Raw genomic sequence first — 13,538 nt, forward strand, 5'->3', positions numbered from 1 at the left:
TCCCACCACTGCTGTAAATGAAGCAGCAGAGCAACACATAAATGCAAGGGCTTTTGTGTAATGACTGCTTGTTGTTCAACAAGGATTTGAAATTGAAATGGTGCAGGATGAGTGGCACGTATGACTTCCTTGAAATATTGACTGTCATAGCACCCTTGTGATCATATGATCACAATCCTGGATCTTGGCAATTGGTCTGGATTTGTGACTATTGTGTCCTCCTAGATTTACATGGTTGTGATTTGCAACCTTCCTTGCTGGCTTTCCATAAGCAAAGTCAATGGGAAAGCTAGAAAGTAGTTGGAAATTGTGATCACATTAGGTCCTTGGCCAAAAATCTCTGCAGTCTTCACTTAACAATGGTAACTGGAGTCTTCACCAACTGCTGTTGTTAAGCCACATAGTCAAGAAACATTACACTTATAACTGCATCACTTAACAATGGAAATTCAGACCTCAATTAACATTGTTAAGTAAGGACTACCTATAAACTACCTATAAAGTGTACAGTATAATGGAAGACAGATGAACTTTTAGAAAGTAAAATCAATCTGAATTAATTTTAGAAAACAAAATTCTACTTATGATGGATATAAGAATCTACACACCAATTAGCATTCATTTTTGTATTGGAAGCACCAAGGAGCTTCCTAGCTGAAAGATTTATCCAGTGACATCACTGTTGCCCAAGTGATGCCTGGATGAAGGCTTCTTACACGATCCTATTAACATCTCCATCAAAGTGGTACCTATCTATCTACTTGTAATTCCATGTGTTCAAACTGCTTGGTGAGCAGGAGCTGGAGCAATCAATGGAAGCTCAGCCTCCCATGCAGGAGTACTCATGAGCCACAATGTTGCTTTACACCCTTATTAAAATGTCAGGTTCTAAAGATATAAAAATATCAGACCAAGACAAACCATTTCCATTCCCCCACCCCTAATATAATATATAAACTGTACAATTTAGTTTATTGTTTTCCATTTGAACTGAAACTGATACCTTTTTTGGGGGGACAAAAATAAACATGTATAATAATGTGGTTGTATAAATGTGCATGTATAATATGTATAATGTTGTATAAATGTGTCGATCAGAAAGGTCGGTAATTCAACATTTCGAATCCCTACTGCCGTGTAACTGAGTGAGCTCCTGTGACTTTTCCCAGCTTCTTCCAACCTAGCAGTTTGAAACCACGTAAAAAATGCAAGTAGAAAAATTGGAACCACCTTTGGTGGGCAAAAAAGTGTTCCATGCGCCTTCAACATTTAGTCATGCTGACCACATGACTACAGATATGTTTTGAGAGAGAGCTGGCTCTTCGGCTTTGAAACAGAGATGAGCACCGCTCCCTACAGTTGGGAATGACTAGCATATATGTGTGAAGGTAACCTTTACCTTTACACATAAATGTGCATACTGTTAAACTAATATTTTGTTGGAGCACCTTTTGAATTTATGGCCGCAATCAGTCTTTGCATTCAGAATGTATCATCATGGCACATCTTATCTTGGCAATGTATGCCCACTCTTCCTTGCCATAGCAGTCCAACTCTGTCATATTGCAAGGGCATCTTCCATGTATTGCCCTCTTCAAGCCACACATTTTTATTAGATTCCAATATGGAATCTGTCTGGGCCATTTCAAACATTTGTTCTTCTTCTGATAAATCCATACTTTTGCTGATTTGGGGGTATACCTTTGGTCGTAGTCATATTGCAAGGAAAACAGTCCTCTACATCTTCAGTCTTTTAGCAGAAGCCTGAAGTCTTTGTGCCAAAATTGACTGGTATTTCGAACTGTTCATAATGATCTCCACCTTGACTTAACCCAGACATATGAAGATTATAGGAGATTATTGTCACATATAGAACACAATACTTGCCAGAAATCCCTGCAGCTCCTATAATGTTGCCTTAAGCCTCTTAGCAGCCTCTTAGACCAGTTTTCTTCTGTTTTTTTCAATTAATTTTGGAAAGGTATCTAAGTCTTGGTAATGTAACTGTTCCGGCATATTTTCTCCATTTGTTGATGACTGCCTTCACTGTGTTCTATGATATATCCACTATGTTAGAAATTATTTTGTACCCTTCTGACTGAAGCTTTCCTACTATGAAATATCTTTGATGTTTTTATGCTCTTTGCAGATCATAGCTTTTCCTTTAAGAGGCAACTGAGTAAATGTCAGAAAAATCCTTCTAGAACAGTGTAACTTTATACCAGATAAATTAGAGACATTTGAATGGATGCAGATATATACCTATTACTAGTTTTCATCAGTATAATATGATTGGTTAATTCTGAGCATAGACCATCCCTACTTATAGTAAGGTAGGGACACTTATTAAAACACTCCATATGTTTATTGTTATTTTCCCCCATAAAAGATTTCAGTTATTTTTTTTTTCAATTGAGTTGTACAGCTTTCAGACTTAATGTCAATATTGCTAGTGAACATTGTTTGCTAGAGTTTACCAACAGCTGCTTCAACTACTGATATGGCAGGTTCTTCACTACTTTAATTACAGACTTACCTGCCACCATACTTGATTATGAAACTGTTTTCTTCCTTTTTTCATGACTGTTTTTTCCCTGGATTTGGATAAATACAGAGATTGCAAAGCTTGTGCCACAACATGGACTGCATTGTAAATATTGTAACTCTGTCCACTCATGTGTGTCTCAAACACAGATGTGGGAAGGGTCTCTATCCTCTCCTGTCCAGTACATTTCTTCTCAGACCTCTCCATTTTTGAGTTTGCAAAGAAACAATCAAATGCCTGTTCCCAAAAATCTTTCCGAAAATAATCATGTTGGTTGTTATTAGGACTTAAGTTCTGAAGAAATTCCTGGAAATATGGGACTGTCTTTGTATGAACTGCAAAGGATAAAGCACCATGTAGGAAATGGATATCCCAAGATTTATGAACAGATGTTGAAGTGTAATCTGTCTGAGCAGTTATAAGCCAGATCTTTTTCTTCCTTGGTATATCCTCCACTTCTGAAAACTGGAGGAAATTTCTCACAACTGATATAGACTGAATATCACCATATAAGATTATCACATTAGCTGTGCTGTTCATGAGAACATGGTATATGTATAATCCTTCCTCCATAATATCAATAAAATCACCATAAAAAGCTACATTTGGTAATTCTGCTATGAATTCAGTGCAGATTCCATACTCAGAAAATGTGGGGATCATCTCCTGGAGAAATTTTTCTCCTTTCTCATCCTTTACTACAAGAATTCCAATCCAGATCCATCTAAAATACAGCAGTAGCTGCAAAAGGCCCTTACGTTGGTATGATTCAGCTGGAAACATTTGTTGGATGAAAATAGATTGAGTCCTTTTATCCATGACTGGAGCAGAGCCATAGGTCAACTACAGAAAGATAAACATATGCAATTCCAAAGGTTGACATGAGTCTCTGAAAATGTGCATATTCATTTGACTGCCCTTGAGTTTATGTAATGAAATACTAGTTATATTTATTCTGAAATATCAACCAAAATGTCCCTTCTAAGGTATCACTAAATACCTTTTCCGGGAACTAGTCTCATTGTGAATATTTCAGACTTGAACCTTTGTTCAAAGTTTGGAATTGGGGAATGATTTGCTATGCCAAAGATATCCACTGTCTGTTCAGAGTTACTATTATTCATGTTGTTGTGGAAATCCTACCAAGCAAAAAAATAATAACTAGGAATCTGAAAGTTCTATCCTTTTTGCAAACAAAAGCATACAGATGTCTGGGGAATGCTAATGTATATCTTCAGTATATCTTACCTGAGGAACTTTGTAGATGCACAATATAGTTGATATGTGAAGAGCGATGTCAGGTCCCCCAATGACTGCAGCCAAAGTTTTTGGGACCCCACACTTACAGTTAGGGATGAATTTTCCCTGAGTGACAGGGAGCAACATTGAGGCAAAGTAAGTCGAGCCTGGACTAAAATGGCTGTTAAAAATGTGGAAGCCCAGCGTGACATTGGGTAGAATCTGAGGGTTTTCATTGATCTGTTTTATAGTAAAAACTAAGGCCATAATATGCTGGTAATTCTGAAAAAATATTCTGTAAAAGCAAAACATCAGCATTAAAAATGCATTAAGAATTATTATTATTTTTATTTTGACACAATCTTTCAGCAAAACACATTTTGTGAAATGTGTTTCAGTACAGTATTTTCATTATTCATCTAAGATCCTGGGAAATGCAAAACAAAAAACTATCACACATATAGATATATATATCCTCCCAAGAACTGGAGTTATTTTTAATAGAAAACAAAACCTGGATCAAAATTATAAGGATTATTTCTTAATATATGAAAAAAGTCTAGTATCCAACCTCCATTTTTAAATATGGATGAAATTGCTAAATTCACGTACCAGAAATATTAAGTGAGAAAATTATCACGGGAAATATGTCCCCTGAAAACACTTCAAGTTTCATATGATTTAATAGCAATGTCCAGAACCTGATAATGAAATGATGATGTACGTACACAAGTCCATCATGAAATCCATGAGAAGGATGTTGACTGAAATCAATGGGATTAGAAAATGTAAACACTACAGAAATAATGCCAGCAATGTTAATCTCTCCAAGCTGATGATGTGTGTGATGAATAGGAGAAAGCTCATCAAAACCACACTGAAGACTAGGATCCTTGCACACCACTTGAGGCATTACTATTAACAGTAACTGCATGAATGCTAACAACTTCCATGAGTGTCTTGTTTTTGTGTACAAATGTCTATGTCTGCAAAAAGATCTTTGAAGAAGATCAGACTCCACTGTCTTCTTGAGACATTTTTCAAAGAGAAATAGAGAATATAACATACTATCAAATCAACTCACAAAGTTTTGGGGCTTCCATCCATGGGATGGAATATCATGGGGCAATAAATAACATCTTTCAGGGACAGCAATTCCTTTTTCCATGGAGACCAATAGGGTTTGGAAGAGACAAACAAGCTAATCCTATTATGATAGAGACACTGTCACCCATGTAAGCATCTTCAAAACCTCTGAGGGCTTCCCGCGGCAAGAAAGAAGGAACTACAAAGACGAAAATAATATCTTAAGATCTTTAAACCAAAATAGATATAATTATGGGCATATGTTTAGGTATTGATTATAGCTACTGTAGATTTATTATTCTATTCTATTCAACTCTGCTTTGCTCTGCTCTGCTCTACTCTACTTTTCCATGGAGATCCATAGGATTTGGAAGAGACAAACAGGCTAATTTCATAATGATAGTGACTTATGTGACAGTGACAGCTATCTTCAAAACTTTTGGTGGCCTCTTGAGGCAAAAATGATTCAGTCACAAGAGAAAAATAATATCTTGAGATCTATAAACCAAAATAGAGATATAGTTATGGGCATATGTATAGGGACTGTTTGAAGCTACTATGAATCTATGCTGTTCTGTTCGGTACTGTTCAGATCCATTTCTCTCGACTCCACTTTTTTTTGTTAAATTTATATTTATTGGGTTGATCAGGTTGCCATGATAAAAAAACATTTTTCGACTCTACTCCATTCTTCAACAACACAAAGCCAAACTACTCTCCATTCTCTACTCTCCATTCCATTCCTTTGCAATTATTTTTATGTATTCCTCAGAAATTGGGATGTTTATTGCAATACTTGATTGTCATGTAGTTGAATTCTACTGTTTTATATTGGCACAAAATCCAGTAGAATACAAATTTATGAAGACTGCATTGGGAAACAGTCACATGGCAGTGTGCTATGCATAAAGCAGAGTGAAAATTGGTTTAAAAGTCGCAAATAAGAGAAAAATCAGTTTTCATGAGGGCTCAAACCATTGCTCTCTTTGAATAACATTCAAAATACAGGAAGTCCTCTATTAATGACTGCAATTGAGTTCAGACTCATGGTCGTAAGTCATGATGGTCATTTCACAGATAACTGGAAGTTTCCAGCAAAAAAAAATCATAAATAATGCTTGCATAAGTGTGAGGTGCTGCAAGCAGCCATAAATGTGGGACTATTGCTGAGCATATAAATTATGATCATGTAACCATGGGAGGGGTGAGTTTGACATCAGGAGTTAAGTAGGCCTGGAGATTATAACTTTGAACTGACACTAAGAAACTGTAACTTGAGAAGTAGTTGCAGGGGCCAGTACTCAATGAAGGAAGTAGGAAGTTTTTGTTGTGGTCTGCCAGTGGCCAGAAGAGCTGGCAGCAGAGTTGAACAAAGAGGAGGTTGGGGAGGAACATGGGCCAGTCCTGGAGGCTGGGGAAGGCTTGGATGAGGGCTGTGCATTAGAGGCACAGATGGGGCCAAGGCCACCTTGCAGTTCTCAGCTGCCTTCAGAGCTAGACAACAGTGAGGCACAAGAAGAGTGGGAGCCTGTTCCCAGTTTGTGCATGCGCAGAGCTGCCAGAAGAAAAAAGTAGTCAAGAAATCAGGGTCAACCTGAGAGTAAATCCACAAGTGGATGGTGAATGGCCCCTCCCATAGGAAATAAAAGAGGAGTGAAAGGGGAGTGGGCTTTTGCAGGAAACAATTCTTTCTTTTGTTCATTCATTTCAGGTGTGTGAGGATCTCTCCATGAATCGATGAGACTTTTTGCCAAGTCATTCCTTGCACAGTATTGCTTTTGGAAAATATTTACATGGTAGCTTTCCAAGCTAGATAAAGTTTGTGGTCAAAATATTACCTTTGAAAGACTGTTTACCAGGCTGTTGCTGAATGTGAGTGAGACAAATTCAAATTAGTTTAATAAAATGTGTTTTGTCAGGACCAGGACTCTGCTTCATGCTTTTTGGAGAAGCCTAGGTCTGAAAAGTCTTTGCCACAATTTTTTAATCCAGTAACCCTTTCAGATTTATGAAAACGGCACTGAGAGCATCTTCAGAATGTTTAATGTACTTTGCAGAGATTTGGTGGATTTGGATGTCTGATGGAATTTATTTGAATTTACTAGAATTATTTTTGTGCGAGAGATTTCATTGGTGTTTGATACTAAGAAGAAAACACATTGCCAGCTGAAAAAACTTTAAATTTATTTCAGTTAGTCCAGAACGCAGCTGCGTGAGCGATAGTGAGTGTACCTAGGTACACCCACGTTACCCGTATCCTCCGCGAGCTGCACTGGCTTCCTATTTGTCTCCGGACACGCTTCAAGGTGCTAGTCGTTACTTTTAAAGCCCTACATGGTATCGGACCTGGCTACCTGACAAATTTCAATTTTGTAGGCTTTAGAGTTCTGAAAATTTCATGAAGCTGCATGAGTGGTATTTTGCTTATTTTGCTTATTATATTGCTTATTTTGTTTTTATATATACATATATACATATATACATATATACATATATACATATATACATATATACATATATACATATATACATATATACATATATACATATATACATATATACATATATACATATATACATATATACATATATACATATATACATATATACATATATACATATATACATATATACATATATACATATATACATATATACATATATACATACATACATACATACATACACATACACATACACATACACATGTATATGTATATGTATGTATATATATATATGTGTGTGTGTATATATATATATATGTTATATTTATGCTGATAAATAAATAAAGGGAGACTAGTATAGAACTATTTCAAGCTATTTAGCTCTCATCAGCTAGCCACACCCTTGTTGGGAATCGAACCTGGCCATACCTTTGGGCATACCAGGGGTTGTGACTTTAAATATATATATTTAAAGCAGTTCAGCTTCCTCCCATAATTGGGGTTACCAGGGGTTGTGACACTAATATATATATATATATATATATATATATATATATATATATATATATATATATATATATATATATATATATATATATATATACATACACACATACATACATACATACACATATATACATACATATACATACATATACACATACACACATATACATATACATACATACGTATGTGTGTGTGTGTAAATGTTTTCAGACGCCCATGTAGACCTTTGCAATTTCTTATGTTTACCTTTCTATAGTTGATATATGGCTCTGTTCCAATCATGGATAAAGAGACTCAAGCAGTTTTCTTCCAACAAATGTTTCCGAATGAATCCCACCAACGCAAGGGCCTCCTGCAGTTATTGCTGCATTTTAGATGGATCTGGATCAGAATTCTTATGGTAAAAGATGAGAAAGGAGAGAAATTTCTCCATGAGGTGCTCCCCACATTTTCTGAGTATGGTATCTGCATAGAATTCATAACAGAGTTTCCAAATTTAGATTTTTACAGTGATTTTACTGATATTGTAGATGGAGGATTACGTATATACCATGTTCTCATGAACAGCACAGCTAATGTGATAATCTTATATGGTGAAACTCAGTCCTTATCAGTTCTGAGAACTTTCCTCCAGTTTTCAGAAGTGGAGGATGTATCAAAGAAGAATAAGATCTGGCTTATAACAGCTCAGACAGATTACACTTCAGTTGTCGTTCATAAATTTTGGGATATCCATTTTCTACATGGTGCTTTATCCTTTGCAGTTCACACAAGGGAGGTCCCAGAATTCCAAGAATTTATTCAAAACTTGAATCCAAACAACAACCAGCATGATTATTTTCGAAAAGATTTTTGGGAACAGGCATTTGATTGCTCCTTTTCAAACACAAAAACTGAGACCTCTGAGAAGAAATGTACTGGATTGGAGAGGCTTGAGATCCTCCCAACATCTGTGTTTGAAACACGCATGTGTGGCCAAAGTTACAGTATTTATAATGCGGTCTATGCTGTGGCACATGCTGTGCAATCTCTCTATATATTCAAATCTAAAGAATCAACAATGATGAAGGAAAGAAGGAAACATTTCCATAATCAAATGTGGTGGCAGGTAAGTCCGTTAGCAGAGTAGTGCAAAAACCACCATATCTGTTGTTTCAACAGGTGTCCAGAAACTCTACCAAAGATTATACTTCAGGGATATTGATGTCTGAAAATCCAGAAGTGAGATGTAATGATGGATTAAGTAATTGAAACATTCATATGCTGACATTAAAATTGTAAATAGCATTGTACAAAAATATTAGAATATGCTTCTCTCGATGAAATTAACTTCAAGGCTTAACACAAAAATGAAAGATGATGATTCTTCTAAGCTGATTTCTTCTTGTTTTACACTTATACATAAACTCCTGCCAATCTGAGCACTCTACTATCTGTATCTGCAATAAACTGTGTGAATTATTAGAGAGGAGCTATTATCTTCCTTTCTCACAGACATGATATCCAAACGGAGTTGCCTTTTACATCTCTGAAATGCATCCCCTCCATTTTTGGACTCCACATCCTTACTACATTCCATCCCTTTCCCATAAATTCAGTCTATAAATAAATGAAAGGAGGTGATTTACTCACCCCACATCATATGCTGAAGCTGTATTTTTGTTGTTGATGATGTTATACATGCTTTATTTGGAACATTTGCATTGTATCAGACACAATTAATCAGTTGTTGAAAGTGCAACCATGTCCATATTTTTTTGGCATTTCCTGATGAGGATCTTCCTATACAATCCATGCGTGGAAGAGAAAGAACTGATACTCTTACTCTTACTCTTACTCAAACAAGATTCAGCATGCTGAAACAACAATAGCACTTAGACATAAATATTGGTTGACAGTGTTTTATAGCCTTCTCTAAGCAGTTTACAGCGTTAGCATATTGCCCCCAACAATCCGGGTCCTCATTTTACTGACCTCAGAAGGGTGGAGGACTGAGTCATAAAACCAATACCACTTAGGTTAGGACTAATTTTGTAAACAATAATAACAGAATCCGACAAGTCTGAGTGTGCTTAGCCCTCCCTTATATTCTGTTTGTGTGGCTGAAATGTTTTCTCTAGTTATATCTGTTGGTCCAGGCTCTAGATCGTATTTGACTGTTGCCTTGATAGTGTCTTTCCATCCTCTCCTTCAAGACATTCCTGTAGAGATGGAAGGAGGTTGATTTCCCTAGTATCTTGCTTAGCTGCCAGGAATTGAAATATCAGACATTGTAGCTGTGTTTCTTATGGGAGCCATGATTGAATGGATATGACTCCTTTAAGTGAAATGATCCTGAGCCCATTTAGTTTAGCATAAGTCGATATGCCTTATGATCATTTTCCTCTCTATTTTCAATATAAGATTGTATATTTAAAAAAGTAAGACAAGAACAAGATAAAAAATAACACTGAAAAAGTATGTCTTACTGTGTGTATATGTGGTGTGTATACATACATACACATATATCTTTTCAATTACATGTACGTTTATCTTATTATTTATCTTGTTTCTAGTCTGTTGGATGGATGGCAAAAATTTTAATCCAACCTTAGCACGGCTAGAGCATGTATAAGGCTCTTTAGAAGTAAAAATAGTATTAAAGTTTTGTAGCCTTATACATCCTTGTATTTCTTATATATTTATCAGAAGTCATCTAATTGAAGTAGCAAATTACAATTTTTTGCCTTTTTATATTACAATTCTATGTTAATTTTATTTCAGTAATGTGATATGTTACCTCTACCTCTGTTTAGAATGCTTGTTATTTATTTGCTTGATGGCCTAAAACTAAAATAAAACAGTGTTTGTAGCCTCTTCGTTTAAAGAAACATTCATATCTATGTTTTGAATTATTTCTCCCTCCCTCGGTTTATCCTTCTGGTTGCCTTTGTGTTTCAGCTTCATTCTTTACTGAGAAGTGTTAGATTTAACAACAGTGTTGGTGAAAAGATCTCCTTTGATAAAAATGGAGAATTCATTGGTGGATATGATATCATCAACTGGATCACATTCCCAAACCAATCCTTTCTTAGGGTCAAAGTTGGAGTGGTAGATCCCACAGCTCCAGAAGACAAGTTCGTCAATATTTCTGTAGATTCCATCACATGGCCAGCAGGCTTTAATCAGGTTAGCAATTTAAATTTAGATTTGTCTGCCTTCATTTAAATACGTTTATTGATGAACGTCTCCAAATATAATCTCTGACTAACCAAGGTAAAAATGTCCTGGGGAAGGAGAAATATCAATACATTTTATTTATTTTTCTAGCAATTGCTATTGAATATTACATCCTTTCCTGGCTTCCTTTAAATTATGGACAAATGTTACATGGTTTTGAAGTAAAAGCAGCAAGTCAGCACACACTATCTCATCAGTTTGCTGACATCAAAATTAAGAAGTTGAGAAAACCAACTAAAACTAATTAGCACAGAAATTGTCTATAAAGAATGGTGAAGAATCTGTTTATTTCACATTAACTCTCCAAGCACTTCCTTTCCTCTCTCTATCTTAAAATCTTCTCCTTCCTTCACTGATAGGCATTACCTCTATCTTTGTGCAATGATCCTTGTGAGACAGGATACAGCAAGGCCAAGAAAGAAGGGAAGTTGTTTTGTTGTTATGATTGCCTTCCATGTCCAAAGGGGGAAATATCAAAGGAAAAGGGTAGGAAATTTCCAAATATAATGGGAGTAAGCCATGATGACACAACACTATAATTCCTATTAATTCACCTGCATTCTTTTTCAGACATAGATGACTGCTCTCCATGTCCAGAAGATCAATATCCAAATCCCGGGAAAAATATGTGCATTCCAAAGTGGATCAACTTTTTGTCCTATGAAGAACCTTTGGGAATCAGTCTGACTGTCCTTTCTCTTTGTTTTGTTTTAATGACAATTTTTGTAATAACAATCTTTATGAAACATAAAGACACTCCCATTGTCAAAGCCAACAAGCGGAATCTCACTTATATACTCCTAGTTTCTCTTCTCCTTGCTTTCCTTTGTGTTTTTTTATTTGTTGAGAGACCCAATACAATTGTGTGTCTTTTTCGACAACCAGCTTTTGGCCTCATCTTTTCTGTGGCAGTTTCTAGTATATTGGCCAAAACCTTTGTTGTGGTTCTAGCATTCATGGCTACCAAACCTGGTTCCAGATTGAGGAAATGGGTGGGGGGAAGGATGGTCAGTTTCATTCTACTATCCTGCTCCCTTATTCAAATATGTGTTTGTGTTGTGTGGCTATTAATATCCCCACCATATCCAGATTTTGATATGAAGTCAATGTCTGAAGAAGTCATACTGGAGTGCAATGAAGACTCTGTCATGTTCTACTGTGTTTTAGGCTTCATGGGTTTTCTTGCTCTCCTTAGCTTCTCTGCTGCTTTTCTAGCTCGGAATTTACCTGACAGTTTCAATGAAGCCAAATTCATCACCTTCAGCATGTTGGTCTTCTGCAGTGTTTGGTTGTGTTTTATTCCAACCTATCTAAGCACAAGGGGAAAATATACATTGGCTGTGGAGATTTTCTCCATGATCTCTTCCAGTGCTGGCTTATTGGTTTGCATCTTTCTTCCCAAGTGTTTTATTATCATGATGAGACCTGAACTGAACGATAAATACCAGCTCATGAAGAGAAAGTTTTAACAAATCATTATGTTTGCCTGATATTTTTTATATGCACATGTTGGAAAACTTCCCTACTTCTACATTTAATTCGGAGAACAATGCACAGAGTCAGGGATTTTCTATGTTGCCCTGTCCACTGAGATTTGGATAGTTTGGGAAGGTTTTTTTTTCCTGGAAGGCAATTATAACTGGAGTCTAGAAAAACATATTTTGGAACACAAATTAATGTATTGACATATTTATTGACATTATTGATTTATTGACATTTTTTAATATATTATGGTGAACTCTGGCTAAATGTATCGATTAAATGTGATTTGTAAATTTGTCTTTACTAGTCATCTTAATTCACATGCAGTTGAATGTGTAAAAAAGAAGCGCGGTTAACTACAAATGAGAATTTGTTTAAACAGAGAAGTCTATGACTTTTTAAAAAATATAGGTTTTATCGGCACATTTTTTCTTAAAAAACATACAATTTTTCCCTTATTATTCACATTTGGAAGAATCAGTGCCTCCATCATGGAGAGTCAGACTGGTATTTTTATTGTCTTTCTTTAATTTCCCCCCATACTAATAGTAGTGCATTTATAACAAGGTATCTTTGGAAATATCAAATCCTTGCCTCCTCCATCCTAAATTAAGGGTGGAAGGAGGCAATCATGGGCCTCTTCCTTCCCTGGATCTGTAATCTTCTCTAAATGGATCTTGCTTTGGCTTCTTTGCCTATTTGTTAGCCTCACCTCCCCATGGAAAAATGATGAGGTAATTTTTTTGGATCCCCCGCTGCCTGCTTGATCAAGTTAAGCAATTCTGCCTTGCGAGGTTAGTGAGACCAACTGATATCTTTAAGTGGTGCAAGTGGATTTAAGTATTGCTTCTCCTGGGTGGGAACTGTGCTTTGTGAGTTCACTGAGCACATGGCTCTTTTGTCTATGACAATTTTTCAGTCATCCAGGTCATGGTTATCCCAAATGTGCTTTTTTCAAGAGGTAACTGGACTTTCTTGGTTTCTTGGTTGCCCCTTGAAAAAAAGCACCTTTGGGA

General features: G+C 36.1%; 1 protein-coding gene across 1 annotated transcript; it reads left to right on the plus strand.

The window, feature by feature from the left end:
- The first annotated feature begins 8,101 nt into the window (after positions 1–8,101).
- On the plus strand, positions 8,102–12,509 carry LOC116521761 (vomeronasal type-2 receptor 116-like). The gene is made up of 4 exons (XM_032236419.1): positions 8,102–8,929; positions 10,762–10,989; positions 11,400–11,526; positions 11,611–12,509. Exons 1-4 carry the CDS (start codon positions 8,102–8,104, stop codon positions 12,507–12,509), a joined length of 2,082 nt encoding a protein of 693 aa, XP_032092310.1.
- The last annotated feature ends 1,029 nt before the right edge of the window (positions 12,510–13,538 follow it).

The sequence above is a fragment of the Thamnophis elegans genome, chromosome Z, assembly GCF_009769535.1.
Source record: "Thamnophis elegans isolate rThaEle1 chromosome Z, rThaEle1.pri, whole genome shotgun sequence".
In the NCBI taxonomy this organism is placed as follows: Eukaryota; Metazoa; Chordata; class Lepidosauria; order Squamata; family Colubridae; genus Thamnophis; species Thamnophis elegans.